Source organism: Lithobates pipiens, unplaced genomic scaffold, assembly GCF_037356315.1.
Source record: "Lithobates pipiens isolate NorthernLeopardFrog02 unplaced genomic scaffold, aLitPip1_a1.2 Scaffold_18, whole genome shotgun sequence".
Lineage (NCBI taxonomy): Eukaryota > Metazoa > Chordata > Amphibia > Anura > Ranidae > Lithobates > Lithobates pipiens.
This window is the reverse complement of record NW_027507758.1, coordinates 360,778,988-360,805,854: the sequence shown is the minus strand read 5'-3', so window position 1 is coordinate 360,805,854 and position 26,867 is coordinate 360,778,988. Positions and strand designations below refer to the sequence as shown.

Here is a 26,867-nt window from a genome sequence, read left to right as displayed (position 1 = left end):
ACTTCACTGGGTACATGTAAGGGTTTACAAAGTAAAGTAAGTTCCCTCTGGTTGCTGTGGTGTGGGTGATACAGACCCAGATTAGGACATGCCCAGGCCCTTTAGACTAAGCAGCCAATTTTTGCAGGGACTGGGGGGTGGGGGAAGGGCATACATTCACAGGGGCAGTTGGTGATGGGATGGTCCTCTGCACTGTAATGTAAAGGAGCACTGTGATATTACAGTGTCCCTTTACAGTGCAGTCCCCTTTATATCACAGTGCCCCTACAGCAGCTTAACTCCCACTGCACATTCTGGTCATCAACGGGCTGCGGACCTGGTGCCCGGGAGTTGGGGACCTCTGCATTAGCCAGCTCTAGTTAGGACATGCAGCCTGCAAGCCTTGGACCACCGGGCACACGCACGGTGTTCCCTATGGCCAGTCCAGGCCTGGGGTTACAAGACCTTGCTCTTTGCACATTTATTGAATATGGCTGATAGGATGATCAGTACACAACTCATACCAGTAACAATAGAACATGGCTGAGACCATAAACTACAGAACTGTGGGCTCAGTCAATAGTAGTAATGCAGCACTGTAGAAATATGCGGTATGTGTGGTTATGTGTTTGGTTTTCCTTGCAGAAAATAAAGTTTATTAACCAACCTTCTGTATTTGAAATGTATGTAGCTCATGTCTGTTTCATTTGCCTTTCTTATTAATATGTGCCCCTATAATATTTCATCTTTTAATTAGTGGTTTGGACTGGCAAAGCCATTTTCAGCCAGATCGGGTGACAAGTTAATGTTTTTGGTTGCAGGCAGGCGTCTATTGGCTAATAACTCTAAGGTAGAGCATCAGTCATGCTGGCTTTGCTCTATTTCTCTCCCCCAACCCTTCATTTATGTAAACTGCCTTAAAAGCTAGAATTATGCATCAGATCGGAATGTTCTGTCATTCTGTAGCTATTGTGAGATTTGTTAAGAATGGTTGGATTGCGCCTATAACTATAAGAAGCGTAAGCATGAATTAGGAAGAATTAAATAAAATTCTATCTGAAAATATTTGTTATCAGCTTCAGATTGTTCCCTTTCTTTTCTGTTATCTGCAACATTCACATGATTAACTCTCTAATTAGGCCTGAAGGCAGTTTGCTATGATACAAGGTAACCGATTACTGCTAAAAGAGTCAGCATGTGCAGCTGTTTGAACAAGGTCAGAGGGCAGAGCTATTGTGACACGCACTCAGAGATGACACACTCCTGGCTCTGTCTGTATATCTTTTAAGCAAGAATATGGTTTTAAATATGTAACTTTACAATATAAGTTGAATGGTATGAGTACTTACATATCACTATAGTATAAACTATACATATAGGTGCTTGAGTGTATTAGTTTATTCAGTGTATCACCTTATATTGTACATGTTGTATGTCTAGTTTTATGTTATCCCTTGGTTTCGGGTCTATAGTATATTTTGACTCCGTTTGCCTCATAAATTACAGCTTTGCAAGTCATTTCTGCATCCCAACTTCATTCAGTAAATATTCCTTTCTTCGTACATCACAGGACACAGAGCACCACAGTAATAACTATATGGGTCATAACTGTATGGGTCATACACCACCTTCAGGTGATGGATACTGGCATAATTACAGACAGGAATTCCCCCTCCCTGTATAACCCCTCCCGCACAGGGAGTACCTCCGTATTTCCACCAGTGTCTAAGGTGTTGGTCATGTTTAATATCTGTGCTAAAGAAACTCCCTGTAAAGGCCTGTCAGGGTCAAGGAGCTGCACAATCGGATCCATTCAAAGGCCACAATCAAAGGCTAAGGTGAATGGTAGCCAAGCCTCGGTATAGAAGAACGAGTTTTGCCTGAAATGCTTCTCTTTAAGAGAGCTGGGCCCACATTCTCATACCACAGGCTTTGTTCTGGCAGGGTGCTATATGGGTCCAAGGCAGTGGACCCTTATATTGTACATGTTGTATGTCTAGTTTTATGTTATCCCTTGGTTTCGGGTCTATAGTATATTTTGACTCCGTTTGCCTCATAAATTACAGCTTTGCAAGTCATTTCTGCATCCCAACTTCATTCAGTAAATATTCCTTTCTTCGTACATCACAGGACACAGAGCACCACAGTAATAACTATATGGGTCATAACTGTATGGGTCATACACCACCTTCAGGTGATGGATACTGGCATAATTACAGACAGGAATTCCCCCTCCCTGTATAACCCCTCCCGCACAGGGAGTACCTCCGTATTTCCACCAGTGTCTAAGGTGTTGGTCATGTTTAATATCTGTGCTAAAGAAACTCCCTGTAAAGGCCTGTCAGGGTCAAGGAGCTGCACAATCGGATCCATTCAAAGGCCACAATCAAAGGCTAAGGTGAATGGTAGCCAAGCCTCGGTATAGAAGAACGAGTTTTGCCTGAAATGCTTCTCTTTAAGAGAGCTGGGCCCACATTCTCATACCACAGGCTTTGTTCTGGCAGGGTGCTATATGGGTCCAAGGCAGTGGACCCTACATTAAAAGGAGACCCATCCTTGAAGGTCTGGCATGACTCCAACCTGCTATGATAGGTGAAGATTGGGTCAATGTGAGTATTCCAGTTTGTACTCTGCAGCCGGAATGGTAAGTTAAGAAGATCCTGGGACATTCCTATGGGCTTCTTGTAAGTAGATGTTGTCTTGCCTGTATTCATATTTTCAACCACTCGAGGTTGTTATTGACATATGTGGTGTTAAACATCTCATGTTACTCCCTATGGATAGCTGTGTCAGCAGTACCTGTGGAGGGGTCTGCTTCCTAGGCTCCTGTCAGCAGCTACTCATAGGGGGAAGAAGGGGGGAGAATCCAGGCATCAGTATACTCACCCCCTCCCCCCCCCCCAGGATTGCCGATGTGTACCGCCGTGTGCACATGCGCGAGTGCTCTCCTCCTTCACAGTTTTGTGGATTGAGAGGTTGTCACAAGGGGGCGGGGACTCGACAATGCTGGCGCATCGTCGGCATACACGCTTCCTCATGGCACAGGCGTAGACCGGCAGCTTTGTATAAGTCATTGCTGTGTATAGAGTGCTGGCTGAAGGAGGGACACAGACACAGTCCAAGGGCATGTAAGCACTGGGTGATTGGCTACAGGCAATTCAGACACATCTACGTAGCATCTTGCTGACATTGATTCATATTAACCATTGCTAAGACTGAGCTCAGTAATAGATGCATGGAAATAGTACCTCTGCTATATGCTTAGGACTATGTATTCCCAAAAGAGAGGGACAAAAGCAGGGAGAAGGGATGCAAAAGCGCAGCGGTCAGAGTCTGAACACCCTAGTCATGCCTCCACAGTATCATCCTCTCCTGAAAGTCCTGAAGCATCTGACCAGGCTGAGCCATTGGAACCATCAGGCATTGTAGCTACCTCCAACACTTCAGCCTCTGCATATGTCACTAAAGATGATTTGGCTATAGCCCTGGCTGGTTTGGAAGAAAAGATGGCTAGTTTGCTCACATCCTCCTCCCAGGCTGGGAGGAAACGCAAAAGATCCCCTTCCCCTGCCCTGGACTCGGCATCTGCAGATCAGGAGTGAGTAGAGGATTCAGATGTGCCCCTGGGGGGCCCACTGGATGGGCAGTAGGATGGCTCCTCATTTGAGGACTCTATCCCAGAGGATTCGGTTTCAGCTTCACAGCGCAATGGATGCTAGTTCAATCACCCACTGAAACTCACTGAAACAGTGCGTTTTTGTTATAAATGACCCTTAGCAGAGACGGCTGAAGAACCTTTCTCCTCTATGGCTTCAATGAAGCCTCCTCTGGGTTTACATGCTTTTCCTATTTACCTGTTGCTGGAAAAGCTTATTTATGCTGACTGGGATCATCCAATAAAACATATTTTATTCCTCCTAAAAGATTCTCTCAGATTTATCCTATGGAGGAGAAATTTACTAAACAATGGCATTTGCCTGCAGTAGATGTGGCTGTTTCTTCTCTGAACAAGAGTCTTATTTGTCCCATAGATAATATTCAGGTGTTTAAGGATCCAGCAGATAAGAGACTGGAGACATTGCTTAAAGCCTCATTTTCCATCGCTAGTGCAGTTGCACAGCCTGCAGTAGCGGCAATCAGCGTCTGTCGTTCTCTTAATAACAAAGTAAAACAAGTCACAAAAGGGGAAGAGGTCCCGGATTTAGCAGGATTGCCCAGGGCCCTTTGTTTTGCAGTTGACGCTATTAAATATATTAGTTCATGTGTGCAGGATTTTGTGGCTTAAGCATTAGTCAGCATAGTTGCCTTGTAAGAAGCTGCTGACTGGTTTTCCCTTTCATGGGGAATGATTATTTGGGGATGACCTGGATAAATATATCCAGAAGATATCTGGTGGAAAAGGTACCCTTCTTCCAGTAAAAGGGAACAGTAAGCATTTCTCTTTCAAATGCTCTCCCTCTCCATCTCCAGGGGTAATAGCCTCCAGACAGTTATGATGGCCTCCGCCATCAACTCCAAGAGGAAGGCCTCAGAGCCAAAACGCAGGGCCAGAAAAAGTCCTGGGGGCAGAAGTCTACAAAGCAGAGTCCCAAGGCCTCCTTATGAAGGGGCGCCCCTGCTCGATCGAGTGGGAGGAGGCTCCGGCAGTTTTCAGTAGTCAAGCAGGGGGAAATGAAGGACAAAGGGATCATCTCCACTCTGTCTCTGGGGTACAAACTAGAGTTTCATGAGTTTCCTCTTTCTAAGATTGAGCGTTCCCAAGGACCCAATAAAAAGAAAGTCCTTATTTTAGGCACTAGACCGGCTGCTATCTCAGGGGGTGATCATAGACACTCTCTTAGGAGAACAGGGGTTGGGGTTTTATTCAAACCTATTTACGGTGCCAAAATCAAATGGGGTTGTCAGACCTATTTTAGATCTCAAGGATCTGAACCAATTCCTAAACATTTGTTCGTTTCGCATGGAAACAATTAGCTTAGTGGTATCCACCCTTCAGGGAGGAGAACTTCTAGCATCAATAGACATCAAGGATGCATATCTCCATGTTCCAATATCTCCCACTCATCAGAGATTCCTGCGATTCGCAGTAGAACAGCGGCATTTTCAGTTTGTGGCCTCGCCCATCGGGTTGGCCACCGTACCTCGGTTGTTTGCAAAGGTCCTGGCTCCACTTTTGGCAAGATTGAGAGCCTAGGGTATAACAGTGGTGCCATAGCTGGACAACCTGCTGCTCATAGATCAGTCCTTAGCAGGGCTAGATCAGCATGTGATAAGCACGGTCAGATATCTGGAACATTTAGGTGGGGCTCTCAACCTAGAAAAGCCAACCTTATGGCCAGTAAAAAGACTGAAGTACTTGGGTTTAGTCATAGATACTACCCACAAGAAAGGGTTTTTACCCTAGACAAAGGTTTGCGCCATAAGAGAACAGGTGCACACAGTCGTGACAAAGGAGAGTCCTTCCGTCTGCCTTTGCATAAGGTTGTTAGGAAAGATGGTAGCCTCATTTAAGGCGGTTCACTATGCCCAATTCCATTCAAGGCTTCTGCAAAACAGTATCCTGGTTGCCTGAAGCAGTAAAAAACAGGTTTTGGATTATCCAATGGGGTTGACTCCAAGTGTTTGGCAGAGTCTCGATTGGTGGTTGTCAGCAAAAAATTTTCAGAAAGGGAAAACCTTCATACCCATCACTTAGAATATAGTAATGACCGATGCCAGCCGTTTGGGCTGGGGAGCAGTCTTGGAAAAAGACACTGTCCAGGGGAAATGGTCAGATTCCAAAAGGCTCCTACCCATCAACATTTTAGAAATTCAGACGGCACGTCTGGCGTTGAAGGCCTGGACAGACAGACTACAAACCTGTCCTGTCCAGATTCAGTCTGACAATGCCACGGCAGTAGCCTATATCAATCACCCAGAGCCATGCTGCCCAGAGAGAGGTAAACCATATTCGATCTTGGACAGAAGAGCATGTGCCCTGCCTATCTGCGGTGTTTATCCCAGGAGTGGAAAATTGGCAGGCAGACTTCTTAAGTCGCCAACAGTTGCTCCTAGAAGAATGGTCTCTGCGCCCCGATGTCTTTTGGGCTGTATGCCAAAAGTGGGGCACCCCGGACATATAGACCTTGTGGTGTCCGGGTTCAACAAAAAGTTGGACAATTTTGTGTCAAGGACAAGGAATCCGCTAGCTTGCGGAACAGATCCCTTAGTAACTCCTTAGGATCAGTTTTCACTGATTCATGCATTCCCTCCAGTTTGCTTGCTCCCACGTCTCCTACACAGATTAAAGGGGAAGGGAAACTAGTAATCCTAGTGGCCCTGGCTTGGCCCAGGAGATCCTGGTATGTGGAAATCATTAAAATGGCAATATGGGATCCTTGGACTCTCCTGTCCCGCCCAGATTTGCTTTTGCAAGGGCCAGTGTTCCATCCTGCCTTACAAATGCTAAGTTTGACGGTTTGGCTGTTGAGACCTTCATTCTAGAGCATCGTGGGCTTTCAAGTCCAGTAATAACTACCCTGATTAATGCAAGAAAACCAGCCTATAGAGCTATCTGTTATACGGTCTGGAAGGCCTACATTTCCTGGTGTGAGAATAGGGGTTGGCATCCTCGCAAGTATGTCATAAGTAGAATTTTATCCTTCCTGCAATCAGGAGTAGAGATGACACTAGCCACAACTACTATCAAGGGTTATGTCTCAGCTTTGACAGTTTTTCCCAAAAAGCTCTTGCTTTAATTCCTTAGTTCGGACCTTTATACAGAGAGTATCACTTATAAATCCTCCGGTTAGATGACCTCTGTGTCTATGGGTTTTGAACCTGGTCTTGTCGGTTCTTCAGGAACCTCCTTTTGAACCAATATGTGATACTCCATTGGTCCTTGTGACAAATAAATTGTTATTTTTACTGGCAATAACCTCCACAAGGAGAGTTTATGAATTAGCAGCCTTCTCTTGTAATGAGCTATACTTGATCATTCATACAGAATGGTCTTACGTCTTCGCCCATCATTTTTACCTAAGGTAGTATCCAGTTTTCATGTGAACCAGGATATTTCTCTACCTTTGTTTTTTTCCAGAACGACATTCTGCAGAGGAAAATTTACTACACTCACTTGACGTTGTAATAGCGGTTACATTTTATCTGGAAGCAACAGCTCAGATACGAAAAACTGATGCTTTGTTTGTGCTACCGGAAGGTCCTAAAAATCAACTATTTCTGGGTGGATCAGTCGGGACATTATTCAGGCCTATTATTTAAGAGAAAATTCTGCCTTTTTGCCCTAGGGCACACTCTACCAGGGCAGTTACTGCTTCTTGGGCAGTTCATCACCAAGCCTCTATGGCTCAGGTTTGCAAGGCCGCAACATGGTCATCAATACATACATTCACGAAATTCTACCAGGTGGATGTAAATCAACAAGAGGATGCTGCCTTCAGGGACAGTGTTCTGCAGGCAGCAGTATAGATCCTCACGTCTGACGGCGGTCTTCATTGTTTTTTGTGTCTCCCTCCCCTCAGATGGCATTGCTTTGGGACATCTCATACAGTTATTACTGTGGTGCTCTTATGTACGAAAAAAAAAAAATAGGATTTTTATAACAGCTTACCTTTTAAAGTGCTTTTCTTGGAAGTACATCACGGGACACAGAGGTCCCTCCCCTCTATTTTGGGATATGTATATATTGCTTTGCTACAAAAACTGAGGTACTTTCTGTGTGGGAGGGGTTATAGAGGGAGGGGGACTTCCTGTCTGTAATTATGCCAGTGTCCATCACCTGAAGATGGCGTATAACCCATACAGTTATTACTGTGGTGTGCTGTGTGTCCCATGATGTACTTCCAAGAAAATAATTTTACAGGTAAGCTGTTATAAAAATCCTATTTTTTTAAGGTGGCATGTTCACTAAGCACTAGGCAGTTTTTTAAACTGTTGCCAGCAAAACTCTGTAGTCACAGAATCAGTACTGAATAGTAAGAACTGCTAGCAGCAGGCATGCACAGTGCTAACAACCAATGAAGACTTCTTTAACGCATTGCATTGTTGAATATATCCATACATTTCCAAAACAGAATAGGTTTTGTACTGCATTTATATTGTCCTTAGCAGATACATTTGGAGGCAGTGTACTTTGTACCATCATGTATATCTTAGCTTGTCATATTATCCGATGTACAGCCTAAACTCCTGTATGACTGCACTTTTGATGAGAAAAATCTGTCTTTTCACTGGTCAGTTGCATCGCATTTTAGCAAACTGTATTGTACAGTTCAATCTGTTGCCTTCTGTGTAGAAATACCTATATATTGATTCCATTTGCTTCCTTCTTCTTGCAATCTTATAGGCACACTATCGGTCCCAGTGTTATAGAAAGAATGCTGGCAACAGTGAGCACTGTACACCAGCAGTTCTGCATTTAAAATTGCAATGAAAAGGAATGATTCGCCTGACTCAGCCCACTTTCCTAAATGAGGATATGTGATGGAATGAGACATCTGAACACCCTCTGTTTTAAGAGGGCTGTGCTAAAAAAAAAAAAAAAAAAAAAAAAAATATATATATATATATATATATATATATATATATATATATATATATATATAATTTTAACCTTGGTTTGAGAGCATTTTGTAAGACAAACAACATTTTTTCATAAATTTTGACTATTTTGATATACAAGTAAAGTCTTGATATACAAGTAGTGTCAAGTCACAACCGAGTATAAATGAGAAGAGAGGTGCCTCTAAGTGTGGCAATATAAGTTACATTTACAGTGATTGTAAAGGCTCGTTTAAAATAATTAAATAACAAACATGTTATACTTACCTCCTCTGTGCACTTAGGTTTGTACAGAGCAGCCCCCATCCTCCTCTTCTCTAGTCCCACCGATTCGGACGGTGCCAATAGCCACCAATTTGGCATGCAATTTGACATGTCAAATTGCATGGCAAATCGCTACAATGTGAACCAGGGCTAAAGGTGTATTCATTACATTGATTACTACACTGCTCCCGGGATCAATATCTATTTGAGCTGTAATGAGAGGGATAGCAGCTTACTGCTGCTGTACCTCTTGGAAAAAAAAAAAAGCCACACCTTGTGAATAACAAGTCATCTGCTGTAGAAATATCTGTGAATCATTGCCATAAGTGTGTTAGACAATGGAAGTGACAATGGAAGTGAATCATTGCAGTGCTGTTTAAGATTTATTAAATATATATGCCTATCAGAAATAATCTGAGATCTTTAGCCCTAGTTCACACCAGTGCGGCTTTAAAATCGCACTACTTCAGCACGATCTCAAAGTCACAGATCAGTGCGATTTGTGCTTCCAATCTCACTGCAGCTTGTGACTTCATTTCAAGAAGTCTATGTGAGTCACAATGGAATCGGAAAAAAAGTAGTGCAGGAACCTTTTTCAAAGTTGCTGTGGCACGAGTCATGGCAATTTGAATGGTTCCATTGCCGACCATGGGCTGTGGCTGTCATGCATTTTGGAACTTTCAAATCACATGACTAATCACACTCTCAAGCTCCATTGGGTTGGATGGGGAGTATCGGTGCATAGCCATTTTCAGATTTCTCTTGAGATGTTCAATCGGGTTCAAGTCTGGGCTCTGGCTGGGCCACTCAAGGACATTCACAGAGTTGGCCCATAGCCACTCCTTTTTTATGTTATCTTGGCTGTATGCTTAGGGTCGTGGTCCTGTTGGAAGATGAACCTTCAGCCTAGTCTGAGGCCCGGAGCGCTCTGGGGCAGGTTTTTATCAAGGATGTCTCTGTACATTGCTGCATTCATCTTTCCCTCGATCCTGACTAGTTTCTGCTGCAGAAAATCATCCCCACAGCATGATGCTGCCACCAGCATACTTCACTGTAGGGATGGTATTGGCCAGGTGATGAGCGGTGCCTGGTTTTCTACAGACATGACACTTGCCATTTAGCCAATTTTTTTTCATCAGACCAGATAATTTTATTTCTCATGGTCTAAAAGTCATTCAGGTGCCTTTTAGCAAACTCCAGGTGGGCTGTCATGTGCCTTTTTACCGAGGAGTGGTTTCCATCTGGCCACTCTACCATAAAGGCCTGATTGGTGGCATGCTGCAGAGATGGTTGGTCTTCTGAAAGGTCCTCCCCTCTCCACAGGGAAACACTGAAGCTCCCCATTCGCTCAGTTTGGTCAGGTGGTCCTCTCCAGGAAGAGTCCTGGTGGTTCCAAACTTCTTCCATTTACAGATGATGAGGGGTACTGTGCTCATTGAGACCTTCAATGCTGCAGAAATTTTTCTGCACTCTTCACCTCCCCTTCACCACGATCACAGCACATTTTTGGTAGCCACCTTACTTTCCCAAGTCACATCACGTCTCTCCCATCCACATCACACTCCAAGCCCTAGGTCTCAGCTGCTTTTTGCAATCCACCTCTTCTCAGGCACCGCATCACTTTGCTTCCCTGTCATCCACCTTACATTTCCCAAGCATGGCACTAACCCGACTTGATCACAATGCCTACTGTCTTACTCCCCATCTGGTTCTTCTGTCTGCCATACTCTGCTCCTCTCCATAAACATCCCTGTTGTAAAATGGGCAAGCTTTTGCTAATATATACAGTTCCACAAAAAAAGGTGCCAGACCAAAAGAGTCCAAATTAATGTTTTGATTTACATCAAAAACAGCCAATGCATTCCTGGAGTGAGAAAAATATCTCCTCCATCAGGGCTTCAATTAAAATAGAAAACTTGAATTAACTTAAAATAGGATTTTCCTGTGTGAATCAGTGCAGGGAAGCTAATTGTTGAATTAGAAGAGTTAGGCCCCTTTCACACATGCGGACATTATGTCCGTATTTCATTCATCCGTTTGCGGATGAAATACGGACATACATGCATTCCTATGGGATAGCGGGTGTCTGCGGATAAACATCCGCAGACACCCGCTATCGTCCACCTCCGCTATTGTCCGATTCTGCAGGCGGAGGAAAATCCTATTTTTCTATCCGTCTGCAGAGCGGATCGGATGAACACGGACAGATGGTCCGTGTTCATCCGAACCCCCAATAGAGGAGAGCGGAGATCTGACAGGGCGGTCTCTGCACAGTGTGCTGGGACTGCCCTGTTATCCACCAGCTCAACAACGGAGCGATCCCCGCTGAGCAAGCGGACCATCAGATTGTGACAAGGGGCCTTACTAGCCAGCAGCATCTGTGTGAACAACCAATTAGCTGTTTTACCTGCTAAAGCATTTGTATTTCTGTCCATCCACTTTTAAGATTTACACTAGGAATTGCACAGCACAGCCAGGTTGATGACGCCACTTATTTTTAAAAAATAGAGTGGTGTCCCCTGTTCACCCCCAGTCTGCAGAATGGATAGAGGAAGAAGAGCCATGGACTGAGCAAGTCATCCCTCTGCTCACTCACCTCTATACTTCTATCAGCATGTTCTCTCTTCAACAATTACATAAAAGACACCAGATTTTTAAATGTATTCATATAGAAATAAAACTGTAATCAATCTTAAGCCCCGTACACATGGGTCAAATGTCGGGTGGCATCAGCTGGTTCAACAGAATCCAGCTGACATTCGGCCCGTGTGTACTGTAGCCGGTACGACAGAAGCCGGCTTCTGTTGAAGGGGTATGACCAAACAAGGTCTGCCAACCAGCTCCCGATCAGCGCTATCAGCCATTGGCTATGAGTGCTGACCAGAGTGTTCTGACAGGAGGGGCCATCCCCCTGTCAGAACACACTAGCTCAGCAGGGGAGATTGTTGTACTAACATTAGATTATTAGTACTGTGGCTTCTCTGGAGCTGTCGTTTTTTTTTTTCGTTTGACCCCCTGGGTTTAACGACAACAAAAAAAATCAGCAGTGTGTACTAGGCTTTAATCTTTGTTTAAAGTCTCAGCAAATTGAGGGGTAGAGTTCTGCTCATGCACATATCATTGTGCTCATGCACAGAAGTTCAAACACAGTCTGCAAAAAAGATTTGATATACTGTTGCTTGGAATAGGGATTCCAATAATAAATACCAGATATATGCTGCTGCTTTTACTACTGTGCCATATTTTTTTTTTTAAGTTTACATTGTTTTAAATAAAGTATTGACACGTACAAAAGCAAAATCATTTGGATGTGCATCATGCATTGTCAAACTAGGATCGCACCATACACATTGGACAACAATGTACATGCAGCTAGATAGGTTCAGGGATCAGGTTCAAGGATCGCAATTAATATGTGTGCAAACATCTTTGTGCACATGTAGGTCTGCACTTTAAGCATACTGCAACAATTTAACCCTGCTTTTGTTCATTTGCTTCAGTAAATTGAGTCCATAGGCAGTTTCAGTGAAAAAACTGGAGCTGTGTTCCCTTCAGTCACGTGGAATACAAAAATCAGGTTCCCCTGCAAAATGTTCATTCAAAAAGAAAGCAGCTTCACTTTCTGTTTGCTAAATATTCTCTACTCCTTAAAGTTTTCCTTAGTAAATCCTTGGCTACTTCGTAAGCTGGCCATAGATGGATTGAAATTTGTCTGGTTCAGCGGTTACTGACCAAATTTCGATGCATATGTAGCCTATCCTGTTTGACAGAAATCAAATGTTAGATTGACTTCTCTCAAACGGGAATGTTGCAACTTCTGTGAATCAGCAGCCACTGATCAGTACCACTGTCAGAATGCAATGTCTTAGCGGAGGGGGATCCTCCATCAACTTCGCTTTTGTGGATGACGGAATTTGTTAATTTTTTTACATTCAGCCTTCTTGCTGAAAAAAAAAACAAAAAAAAAGAAATCATCTATGGCCCGCTTCAAAAAATGTACTACATTGTAAGTAGTATTGGTCCCAGCCATTGTTTAGCACTGCAGCAATGCTCCAGCAAAGCCTGAGTGTGTAATGGTGAATACATGTATATATATATATATATATATATATATATATATATATATATATATATATATATATATATATATAGCATATATAAATACAAAGTTTAGGCTGGGTTTAGACTAGTGTGAATTAGATGTAGGTTTCCCTACATCCAATTCGCATGACAGGAGAGTGTGCTGGGCTCTCAATGGAGCCAGTGCACACATCGCCGCGGTGGCTGCGAAGCAGATTGCAAACGGGTCCTGTGCGTCTTTGGCTCCGTTTCAGGTCTGAATTCAGGGAAAAATCTGGGCCTGATTTGTCCCTGAAATGAAGGACAGGGACAAACCGGACCCCTGCTGTGAGCCACATCCGATCTAAGTGTGAACCCAGCCTTACACAGAAAGAAGGTTTTAAATACAGAAACATTAATAATTAGCATAAAGCCTTTTAATGCATTTGTGTATAAAATACAGAGAAATCTGTCCATTGATTATGGTTGAAAATTGTTGAAAAATGTGAATGTCATGCTGGAATAATCGCCCCTCCGCTTGTAGGTTTTACGCCTAGTACACACGATCAGAAAATACTGCTTTTAAATCGATCGTATGATAATATGATTATTAGTACACAGCTTTTGAAAGCAGCTCACGACCATTCATGAGAAATCATAACCCGAAAGGACAAACACGTATGATACCAGAACAAACCATTTTCATTTAATCAGTACAGTAGTCGTCCAAATCGGTCGGGAGACCAAGACCTTGCATGCTTGCAAATGAAAGACTACATTACAATACAACACATTACATAACTTATGAACTTGTACTCTGAGAATTTTCATGACTTTAGGAACTTTTTCATTTTCAATATGAGACGCATGCAAAAAAAAAAAACAAAACAAAAAAAAACAAATGACCATTCATCGAATATTCTCATTGTGTATATAAGGCTATATTTTGTCTTGTGTAAACTGTACTATATATTCATATCATGATTGCATGCCCCAAACACACAGCACTTAGTAAACTTAGTATACAGAATTACAGTGCAAGATGAGTATGCATACAATATAACTCTTTTTAGTTACAGGTTACAACTCATTGTAGGGAGAAAAAACATCAGCTCCTAACCTATGTTGATTGGTTGCCCTAATGTATGGGATTTCTGAGCCAGTGTAGCTCTGCATGTCAGGTTGCCCATCTCTCCCCTCTGTAGATGTCTGGAGTCTCTATTGTCTGTTTCTTTTGTAAGAGTTGTAAGGAATTTTAACTACCTAATGTGGTGGGAGAGGCTGATCCCATTGCAAGTCAGGGACCAAGGTGGAACTTTTGACAGATTGGGCAGGTAAAGGGAAGACGCTCCGCCCTCTCCTTACCTGAATACAGGTGTATATATATAAACAGACTTTTAAATAATTGATGTGACAGAGGGAGGGAGAGAAACTTCATTATTACTGGTGCCTTCTTAACACAACTTGTACATAGTAGGGGGACATTCAGGGGGGTGTACAAAGAAATCTGGAGACTGAAAGGAGGACGCAATCGCTGATTGATCTTACAGCAAAGATGTTGTACCTGGAAAATAATGCCCAGGCGCAGTACAATGAGGTAAAGTATAAATTACTATTCTTACGCAGCATGCAAAAATGTCAAAGACTGGCATATATGGCCACTAACATATATATATATATATATATATATATATATATATATATATATATAATTTTATTTTTATTTTTTATGTGTATATAATATAAAACTAGCTAGTCGGCTTTTATACAAGTTTCAAGTATTGCAACTCAGTTATATAGTATTTCTGTGCTTTTGCATTTCATGTATATTGTCTCCTAAATATGCATGTTTATTTTTTTCTTATATTTAGGCATGCAAATTGTAAGATTTAACTATATACATTCATATTACAGTATTTCGAGTTATTTGTATTTCAATATTTCATTCGATTGTACTGTACATGAATTTTATCTGTGCTCAATTTTTACTAAGTGCCTTTCATTGATGCATTTTATTAAAGGTGAAATAATTCATAGAAGGAGTAACTTAAATGTATCTGGTTACATATTGCAAAATAATGACTTGACATTCTTGTCGGTGAATGTAAAAGGACAGCTGCTGCTCTTATTTGAATGGCCCAGATTGTGCGGTATTGTGTCACAAAACAAAAAGTAAAGTGTTTAGACTACAAAGCTCTAAGTAGTGTATTTAAAATATTTTGCAGCTATTGTTATATGGGAAAAATGTGTCCCTTTTATACTTTTTTTTGAAAGTTTGTTGGATTTGATTACAAGAGTATTGAGAATTCCTTTTCATGGGCATCATTTTATTGATCTGGAAACTGTCCAAAGATTTGTATGTCACTTGTTGGCGGCGACTGTATTTGTTCTATAAGCAGGTGGAAAAAGAGATGTGGTTGTTAACAATGATCTAACAGCCACACCGTAAAGGGTTGATTTAGCTTTTAATGAGGTGTTAAATGACAAAAGATTGCTTACTTTGGTTTGACATATAGAAAGGTTAAACCTTTCTATTCACTGATCTCAGTATCTAAATTTTGGAGTAGAGAAATAAGCAATACAATATAATTTTTACATAATGAAAACCTTTGAAATTTTTCCCCTTAGTCATAATAATACGCTCAGCTCCAGTATTGGAATGTGTTTCATGTAACTGAAATCTCCATTTAGGGTAAGGCAGGCTCTTCTCTTCATTAATGGTCAAAGCAGGCGACTACATTCACCAGACAATTTTTGAGTGCATCGCAGTTAGCAGGTATTAGGTATTAAAGGTAGTTAATATTGGCTTTATCACAGACTGTCGAACATTATTTTTCCAATCGCCAAGTAGCCATAATTTTTCATATCTGATAAAAGTGGTTGTACTAAATACAACACATGAGCTGGCTTAAAAAATAACTGTGGTTGGTTCTTCATAGAAGAAAAGGTCTTTGTGAAAGCATTTATTAATTAAAGTTTTGGAAGGTGTACAATTTGAAGTTTTGTTCTTTATTATCAGTGGAAATAGGTTAAATTATTTAAAGCTGTGATTTGGGAGTGTTAAATAAGGTGAAGCACAATGTGAACACGTTAGGCTGGCAATACTTTATGCAATTTCTTGTGCAATTTTCCTTTAGATTTACCAAAACCATATAATATGAGGTCAAACCTAAACACTTCAAATTTGTATACAATAAGGCAGGCCCTTAGACTACAAAGTTGAAGGTAAATCTAAAGGAAATTGAACAACGTTCAATGTATAATGTATGGTCAGCTTAAGCCATAGTAACCATTGGAAATGATAATGTTATGGGTTGTAAAGTAAATGGCAGTATCCTAAACATGTTTAGTTCACGTTTCTTGTTAAAAAAATTAAATAAACATGTTTAGTTCACAGTTCTTTAAGCCAAACAAAGCAAGCCAAGACCCAAATTCTCTATAAACCAATTAAATAAAACAATGCAATCCCACTGAATGAGTTTCGCTAATACACCAGTTTTTAAAAGATGAGAAGAAGGAAAGGATAAGACTGGATGATTAAGGGGTAATAGTGTCCAGGGGGCTGGGAGGAATGGAATTTGTGCTTGTCAACTTTTCCTCCACCCCCATCTGCCTTCAATCTCATAGCACCAGAAAAATGGTAATGCAAACATACCCCTATACATTCTGTGCTGCCTCCATGTGGGTGCTCTTCTTATTTGGCTATTCAAAGGAAGCAATCATCCACAGTTGAAATTATAAATCTGTGTTCCTAGGAACCTTTTCACAGCGCATACAATTAAAATACAAACGTATGCTGGCTGTATGCAGTTACATTTCATATACAGGTCTAATATGCTAACTTACTCTAGTAACTCTAGTATCAGTGCTTTATTTTTTAAATGTTTTAAATTATTTAAACTTTTTGTGAACCCTAGCAATTTAGAAAGAAAAATCACTTATAAATGGATTGTTAATCAAAAGAACCAGCTTGCTATGTAAGTCAATTTAAGGCCACACTGAACACCGCCCCGTGCTAGCAGTGCTTTATCGGCGCTGTGCGGGCAATAGCGGGGCACTTTTAACCCCAAAGAAGGGATTAACAAGGGTTCAAAAGCACCGCTGACTAAACGCTTTGCAGGCGCTTTGGCAGTGCTACCCATTGATTTCACCGCTCCTGCACCGACCCAAAGATGCTGCTTGCAGGACTTTTTTTTCCTGTCCTGCAAGCACACCACCCCAGTGTGAAAGCACTTGGGCTTTCGCACTGGGGTGGAGAGGCGCTTTACAGGTGCTATTTTTAGTGCTAAACTGCCTGAAAAGCGCCTCAGTGTGAAGGTGGCCTAAAAGTATGGCTAATGCATTTATAACATGTGGCTAGAGCATTACTTCCAGATGCATTGTTCATCTTCACTTTCTATTCATTTATTGCTTAGTTGAAGATTGCAGAATATAGCATGTATAATTTTTCATTGGCCAGTATATATTATTTTTTTTGCCATTTAGGCGTGCTGAGTCCTGTGTCATGTGATAAACGTTAGTATGTAATGCGCAATACACCAAACAAGCATAAGAATACAATATACTCGTGCCTACTATGTGCTAGGGGTATATTTTTATAATACATAAACATGCAGTGTATTATAGCATCAGACTGCTTTATAAGAAAGAAAGAGGAAGGATCTACAATGTGTACACATTGGCAATTTTTAATACTATTAAATAAATTAGTAGTAACTCACAGTAACAGTCAACTGACACCCCCTATCAGTCTAGAGCAGACAAAACATTAAAAGATCATTTCTGATTAGGAGTTAAGCATTACTGTGCAATGTTTCTGTTATGTTCTGTGTAAGTTTAGATATGATGCTTTATCCTTGGCATCAATGGCTATTATGGTGACGGTTAAACCAATTTTCCATTTAGTTATCTAATTAACCACACGAAATGTCAGGGTAAATGAGTAGGTTAACCAGCTGAGAAGATTGCCTTCAGGTGCGAAAGGCCTAATAGTTATTTTTCTTTTTGTGATTCATGCAATTGTATGCTGTTGTAAAAAGATATCGCATGGTTCATTGGCACTTCCATTTTGGACCTACTGATAATAGTATAGTGGTCAGATGATTCTTTTTTTGTCACATCCTGTCATTTATTCAATCACAGCTTGCTTCATGATGGTCTTGATGGTGTAGCCAGACTTGCTTTAAAGTGTGCTAGAGCAGATCATGGTGGGAGTTATGCATGTGGGTGGGTGTCTATGGGTGAATTGAGATGCTGCTTTGAAAGTGCTTCCTTCTTATTATCTGGCCAGTTATGGGAACTGCCTGTGAATCCAAGATACAGCTGGAGATGCTTCAAAACCTTTCATCTCCATTCTTTTTTTTTTAAATTGCAGTCTGTTTGTTCATGACGCTTCACTGCAATGTGATAATTGTTCTAGACATTGTCACATTTGTAAACTTAAGACACTGTCTGCATATATGTATTCAAATCAGATTATTTACTTTATCACCCTGCTCACACTCAAATTAGCCAAAAACATTAAATGATTGTCACTCAGTGTCTATGAATATAGATGAATGCCCCCCCTCTCCCCCCATTTGACTAATTTCAAGGGATGTAATTGGTTGAATTGAACTTTCCCAGCCAGTCACAATTGCTCTTCCACAATAAAGTTGGTGAACACTCTTGTCCAATATGAGCATGTATGCTTTTATTAACACTTTCAAGAAATTATCATTAGTGGTCAGACTTTCTGTTATCACCTGTCTATGGACACTATAACTCTGGCTGCCCAAAGTTGATTATACCTTTCACTGAAAATATTGCCCATTTCTGCCAGTATAGTAAACATATATCCAGTACAGAGATAACAGTTGTGGAGAAAATGGAACAACTGATCCAACATACAAGAAAATCTCTGCAAATTGTACAAACACATATGTATATTGGCAATCCCTCACTAATGGACACCTACACATTAGCTAAATTCAGATTGAGAAAATCATGTGTTTGGGTGCCATAAATGTAAATGGTTTAGCAATGTATTTATTGCATACACTGTAAGATTAATATAGATATTGCCGTAGAGAAAGCCCTTAACTAAAATAATTATTCTTTAATAGACAGTGAAATATGGGGACATAAAATTGTCCGCTAATTACTTCTATGGCATAGAATTTTGTTAGAAATGTCTGACTTATGAGTAATACATAATGTTACTCAGGCTGAACCTTTTCTTAAAGAGACTTGTTCTAGTGTTCATGAAACTTAAACTTTCAGTTATGCCCTGCAGGTGCTTTTCTATGACATGGAATGTGGTAAAGAGAGTCTAGTCTTTGCCCTTTAAATTCCAGCCCTTAAGGCACAGAAGGATGCTGCAGATATACCCATAATGAGAAACTAACTTAATGTTAAAGGACTTAAAGCCTGCCTCCTTAAATTATCCTGTGAATATCATTAGCATGAGGCAAAATTGCTTTAAATTAAAGGTTTGAATGAAATCATTATGGAGTCAGAGTGTATTTTTGCATGGTATTGTTGCATATGTATTGCAGTATGTGTATTGAGAATGTAAATAATACGGTTAAGACATAATGTGGCTCTTCCAGGAGGCTTAGGGTTAGCAAGATGTGGACATTTGTTTATTTTGTCATGAGATCTTTGCTCTTGAATTTGTTCAGGTTTTCACCTGGTTCAGACTATGGGTTTCACACTTCCTGCCCTCAGTACTCCTGCCTGTCTTGTTGTTGACATTTCTTTTGTTAAGTAAGCAATGTGAGAGCGTCTGATGCTGGCCTCTTCTCAGTGGGCATCACACTATCCTAGACTAAGCTTTTCATCTAACCTTCCGAAACACAATCCCTAAGATTCCTCTCTACTGATGACTTTAAAGTCTAGGCCAAAAACATATTGTGTTTTCTGTCTCATTACTTTGATGATATGTAGGAAAACTTAAGAATATGTCTATGAGTTTCATCCAGAGGTATGAAACACAAAACAATTGGTCAATGTCAATGTATTTCTGTATTTATAGTTTAAATGAGGAAACTTTTGTCCTGATAATTGACAAGTACTGAAGGTATGAATCAGTATAGACCCGAACAACTCTCACCCAGAACTAGGAGCCATCTTTAGACACCTAGGGCCCTGTACTTTCATATGACTATATAGGAGCAAAAAATGCAAAGTTAGGTAACAGTTCAATGGAAAATATTTGTTCTGTTAATTCTGAACTGACTTTATTTTAATAATTATATTACCAATACAAATACAGAAAAGGCTATTAATTTACCAGTAGAACAATTTTAAAACATAAATACTAATAAACAAAAAGTGCCAAATGTCCCCAAGGTTTGCCTGCATTGTTGTAGCTGCTTCTGTCTCTCACAATGGAGGCATGGTTATGGTTATAGAGCTGACAAATGTTGGCCTGAGAAGGGGGAGGGAGCATTTTGGCATGAGATTTTTCCCAACATTCTGATATAGCTATTGCCAATGGGAAAATGGGCAGTGAAATGCAGACTATCATTATGTTAAGCCAACACTACCTGAGAATGTAGCAGCTAATGTGGCTGTATAGATTGCTGGCGTTGCATGAGACAGACTGAGCTGAGTGTGACTTTCTCACACGCCAACAGGATTTAGCTCAGTCTGTGCTTTGAAACACTGGTCGCCAACACAGTCCCATTAGGTGCTATGTTCTCATGCACTGTTGGCTTTACTTAACAATAGCCGCAGCATTTCAGTGGCTGCCACCCCACTGGTATTCGTTTTCAATGACCTGGCTAGAGACACCATTAAAAACCATGAGGCTCTGTACAGCTTACCTGATATGCCCCTGTAAGTGTGAACCCAGAAATGCCCTTTCTGACACTGCTCCACTACAGCCCTGAGTTCAAGCCTCACGTGCATCTTTTTTGGAACTCTTACCTTTTGGGTGGAGGTGGCATTGCTAGTACTAATTGTCCTAAGGCAAAAAAGGATCCCTGGGAAGATTCCACAGCACTTTTATAACATGACAAATCTTGCCTGATCCGACACTGCAACCATAATCCAGTGGGCGATGCCATCCACTATATACATCCTATACATATCCAATATGGATTATACTCTGTGCCCACATTTATACCATAATTTAAATACATCATGCCTAGAATGGGCTATTTGCATCATATGCAGAATATATACAATACACATCACAAAGAGGCTAACAGGGCCTCACTCTATTCACTGTGAACACAGCTACGTATTCTATAGACATCATAGAGAAAGCATACTGCCAGCCGAGGTGCCAAGCACAGCCTTTTCTGTGCCCATAGGTAACACCATATTAGGCCTATAACAAGAACTTTTAGAAAATAGTCTGTGCCCTCTGGTATGTTTCATAGTGTGACTATACTAAGCACATACAGGTAAGCCCTTGCCAGTTTCCACCTGCTGCTTCTTTACGCCAACTAATGTATACAGCAAGTCTCTGCTGTGCCACAGTCCTCTGGAAGCTTCAACCTTCTGCTTCTCTATACCCATCAATGCATGCGACTAGTCACCACTGTCCCACAGCCTTTGCCAGCTTCTACTTGCTTTTCTATAGCCACACCAAGCTTTGCCACAGCCCTCTGTTTGCTGCTACTCTATAACCACCCGTTTATGTGTACAAAAAGACCAGTTTCCTCATCATACTTGCTGCTATTCCACCATGCTCATCTTCTCTAGCAACTGGAGAATACTTCCAGGGACTACCTTTCTATTGCCTACTGACAGGACATTGTATGCACATCAGGATTCCAGGGCAGAAGAGACCCTGCTGTAGCATCACCCACTTTTTTACTGCAGTCGTTTTGGTCATACAGCTGGGCCTGGGACCCTCTGACCCAAAGGAGGCCCAGGCCTGATACAGAAGAACTGCCCTGTACTGAAAAGTGGCCCTGGACTCACTCAATGGTGATTTATTTTTATTTGCTATGGTGACCTAGCAAACAAGAATTGTCCATCTCTGAATTAGTGATTATAATAACAAAAATAATTATTCTAATAAATTAGAATAACATTAGTTGAGCTGTACTCCATGAAAATCTATGATCTAGTAAATTATAAAAGTTAAAATGCATATGTACCCAACTGATCATAATGAGTAGAAATTAGAACGGGGACAGGGATGGATTAAGATTTGTCCTGCTTAGTCCCAGTTTAAAAACACTCATATCAGGGTAAACACATATCAAATGTCACTTTATTCCCTAAATATAAAAAAAAAAAACACCCTGAACCAGGGTAATATATTGACAAATTGTGTTAGAACCAAAACAAAATTACTTAAAATGCCTGAATCATGTTTTCTGAAAATTGAGGTGCTTCCTGTTAAGCAATACCAGTTCTTCTGAATCACTTCTTTCCTTCAAAATCCCATACAAGGAAGAGAAAAGGATACAGCACTTCCTTTGAAATTCATTTTTTAGGCTTTGAGCTTAAAAGGTGGGTCAACTGTGCTTTTGTGAGTCTATAAAATGACAGACTACTTGACTCACCCACTTGTAAACTGTCTTGTTCTATGCCTAAACATCCTGATGATTCATCCAAAAGACTTTAATTAATGGTGTTTTAGACATAATATTGCTCTAGTTGCTAACCATTTTCTCTCTTATGGTTCAAAAACTATTTATTAGTTACTATACTTGTCTGATTCTGGACTAGCCTTACACATGTATGCTATTGTAGCGACAGCTCCTGAAGAGCACGCGCTATGTTTTTTGGAAATTTAATGTTAAACCTGAACTGCAGTTTGGTTTGGGTATAATTATTCAAAATTTGGACCTCAGCATCAGTCTGACTGGACTATAGGGTGTTCAGCCTGGCCATAGGGGACACTGTCTCTTCTGGCAGGCATGGAACCACAATCTGGTTGGGTGCTTTATGGTTACTTTCTCTCGGAGCCAGCCCAGTGAGAGTGTCACTCTTGCTGTGATTTCTGGGAGAGGGTATTTAAGATGCGGATGTCGCATGGTTCAGGGTTCCGGTCCAGAAGTATGTTCTGACTCCATGGGCCTGGTCCTCCTGACCAGCCCCCAGGAAGGCTATGGTCTGGGGTGTGGATCTACCTCACTTTATGTCTCAGGGCTGGCTAGCCCGCGGCAAGGAAACTAAAGAAAGGATTCCGAGGTGGTCCGGTGTCATCTCCAGTTGTGGAGAGGCCCAGCAACTTCGTAGCTATCCAGGGGAGCACTCTTCAGAAGAAGGCCAAGTACGGGTTGGCTTCTTAGCAAGAGCCTGGTGAGACTGAGGGACCTAAGTGAATCCAATCTCGTGGGTACCTCACTGGCTGAAAGACACTGGTACCACATGAGTGTTCTACAAGTTCTAGTTTCCTACATGTTCTACAACAACGTCTGTGACAGAGACTTATTTCTACATGTTCTACAACAACGTCTGTGGCAGAGACTTGTTCCTTATTTAAGCACCTTGTGTGCTGCTAGGGCTTATGAGAGAGGGACTATCCAATTTGAGTGAACATCCAGCTGTGAATGGCTATTCTCTGGATTTAGTCAAAGTAAGCAATTCCTTTATTATTGACTTTGACACTAAGAGTACCTGAACTTTCCTCCTAACCCTCTGATCCTACACTAAGAGACTGTTTGTTAACTACGTTTTTGCAAATAAAAATCCCTTTAAGCGGATCTGTCGTCAGTCTCTAAAGTTTCTGGGCCATCTACCACGGGAAACCCCTAGACGCAAATCAAGGTGAAGAAGGTAATGGTAAGCCCAATCAAACCAGCAGCTCCTTTGGGGGTTAGTGCTACACTGGCAGAAGGCCACTAACATAGACACAGGTGAAGGCTTTGACCATCTTTTATTGCAAACACCAACAGGGTACAAACACACCATTCCATGTCTAGATTCAGTCTTTTGAGAAGCCAATACTTACATTTCCAAATACGTTTTTGCTCAAACCTGTCTTTTAGAAAGTCCTTCTTACTTCTGGAGCAAAGGATGAAAGAATAGCAAGTCTTTTCACATGTATCTCTATGTAATTTATCTGATAATGATATTGACACATTACTTGGTCTTTTGACCAAACTTCACTAGCCAGACCTCCTGCCAACCTCAAACCTTTATGTGAAGTATTGCTCTCTTAAATACTCAAATTCTGCAATATGTAATGACATAAAGTCTTTTTCACATGAGTGTATCACAAATTCTTTTAAAAATATGCTTTAATGTTCTGTTACAGAAGGGGACATGTGCCTTTTTTAACGAGTAACTCTGCACTACTTTCCATTTGGACATATTTTCTTCTATACTTTACTTTTAGCATCTTTCCATGTGCCTTGTGCTATCAGTAACACAGGGACAGATATGAGTGGCTGAAGGAGAACCCACCCAGACCCACCTTCTACACAACAGCAAACAAAGATCTACTTGCTCCCGCCCCTTAACATGTATGCTTAGTACCGTAAAACGAATGCCAATTTCTCACTCACGGTATGAGCCACCTTTAATGAAAAGTTTCTATGTTACACTAAGGTTTAGGCTGTGATACTGATGAATTAAATGTGAACGTTTTCCCAACTGGACACCTTAAACATGTTCACCTGTGGTTAAGACACTTAACAAAATTCACAGATAATCTCTCTTTTTGCCATCTGTCATGCGTTAGGGAGTGTCCTAATGTGCACTTTTACATCTCTGATCTCCAAAACTGCCTTTCAGTTGTTTCTTTTGAAAGTATTTTATTAACTAGAGCTTCCCTGTTTGTTTTTAATATTTAAGCAGTCAGACTGGTTCTCATAATTGTTAAATTTAATGCATATAATCTTGAAATGGCAGATTAACACCCATGGGTTGTTAGTTCACTTTCTTTTTTTTTATGATTCTGAAAGTAAAGAATTCTCACTGTAATGTATAAGGGCTATTTGTGATAAGATTTATTTTTATGTAAGCTAGAACTATTGATGGTGTACTTTGGGACCTAATAATAAAGAGATCATGTGGTAAAAAAAGCTAATTTGGTTTGATTTATTAAAATATTTAATGGGAAAACACTTCATTCATACTGCATTGCATCTTGCCATCTAATCATAATCAAATATTTTATTTTACAAGTCTCATTTTAGAGTTCATGGGTCTGATTGGTTACTGTTGGGTAACACAGACCATCTGAGAGAACTCTTGCGTCATACAGGTTGACCTTGCCTTGTTTCACTTAAAGATTTTCCCCATAAAAATTATATTCATCCCTCTCATGCGCACAGGAAAAAAAATGTTGCACTGAGTGAGGATAAACAGTGATTAGAGTAAATATTCACAAATCTCTGCTTCTGTTAAAATTCCATGACCTGTGCACCTCAGGCCAGGACTATATTGTGATATCTTGCTGCCCTAGGCAAATCTGAATAATGATGCCATATTGTACAAATTCCTCTCATTGTGTCTAGTGAATATTCTGCAGGTGGTTTTTCATGCTCACAAGCAGTTTTTTCAGCAATATACAGTACTGTATTAATCCTAGTGTCATGTACATCATAGGTTCTGTCATTTCATTTAGTTTTTCTGTGTTTTTTCTCTAGCCTCAATATACAAATTTGGGGTTGCTGAATAGCATGGAACAACAGATACAGAATGGATCATCTTCTACAAGCCCATACACCAATGAGCATGCTCAAAACAGTGTGACAGCACCATCTCCATATGCTCAGCCAAGTTCCACATTTGATGCCCTATCTCCTTCTCCTGCCATCCCATCAAATACAGATTACCCAGGACCTCACAGCTTTGATGTTTCATTTCAGCAGTCTAGCACAGCAAAATCTGCAACTTGGACGGTAAGCCAACAATTTATTTTAGTTTTGGACAGAGTAAAGAACTGTTAGAACCCAAATCCGTTTTTTTTTTTTTCTGGGGATTTTTTCTCAGTTTATTTTCTGGGGACAATGGTTCTACCAAACTGGAAATGAGGAAACATGTTTTTAGCTGTCTGTTGTTTTTGGAGATTTCCCCTCACTTCCTGTCTGGGGAAACCTTTGTTATCCACACATGAAGTGAGGGTAGAACTCTTTAAGAGTCTGAAAGATTCACTTTCAACTTTTTTCTTTACCCCAACATATATCACTATTGTATCCGAAAGTGGCATTCAGTGCATTTAGTTTGTGCATCTATTTTAGTTAATCTCCTAATTTGTGTCTCTTCCTTGTTTGCCTCACTTTAAAAAAAACAAAGGTATGTGCAATTATTCATATTTGGTTTAGCTGCCTTAAATAGAAGATGGTGGTAGAGGAAGCTTTTTCTTCCACAAAACTACTAACTAAGTAAAGGTTTAGGCCATGAATTAAGGATAATTTTTTTTTTACCTGAAAAGGCTTTCACTGGAATAGAAAGTTAAGAATGTCTGACAAGTTCACTGAGTCATTACTACTGTGTAGTTAGTGGCATTATGAAGAACATATAATTAGCAGCGTATGATTTATTTCCTTGTGTATGGTGAGACAGTGACAATACTCAGATTCCCATGTTTGACAATCACTTGATATCCTCCCAGATATTTGGTAGATAAAGATGAGACATGAATGTTGAGATGTCAATGTGTTACACCTGGAATTGTTGTGCACTCACCAGATAAAGTAATCCGCCCACTACTGATAGGCAAAACAGCTCTAAATTATTATTTATTTCCAAACATGCTCTAAATCACATGCTTTTAGTAGAACCTGTTTAAGGTTCTAGTAGAACCTGTTTATGGTGACACATACATTTTAGCCATCAGGCTATAAAGTATATACCATGTTTACAAAACTGAAACATCTTACACGCTATTTGAGGCAAAAACATGTAAGAAAAATTGCAGAATGTGAAATCCAAGCTTTATGCTTGACAAGGTTATAAAATGGTCAGAGACTCAAGATGCCACTCAGACCTGTGCTAATGATCAAAGGGTGATTTGGCGTGCTGTTGCAATCCAGTCATCTGAAGTTGTCTTGGTTCAACTTCATGCAGACGCTTAGAGATCTGAGCATTGACGTTTATACAATAGTGTG

At 40.6% G+C, this 26,867-nt stretch overlaps 1 protein-coding gene across 6 annotated transcripts in view; it reads left to right on the top strand.

The window, feature by feature from the left end:
• TP63 (tumor protein p63) overlaps positions 1-26,867 on the top strand; it is a 225,888-nt gene that overhangs the window by 150,598 nt on the left and 48,423 nt on the right. For 5 of the 6 annotated variants that reach the window (XM_077487550.1, XM_077487551.1, XM_077487549.1 and 2 more), the window contains exon 4: positions 25,404-25,658. In XM_077487550.1, the coding sequence (XP_077343676.1) occupies positions 25,404-25,658 (255 nt within the window). Of the gene's footprint in view, positions 1-14,261; positions 14,459-25,403; positions 25,659-26,867 lie in introns of those variants that run through there. The other variant, XM_077487553.1, reaches the window with a different exon arrangement.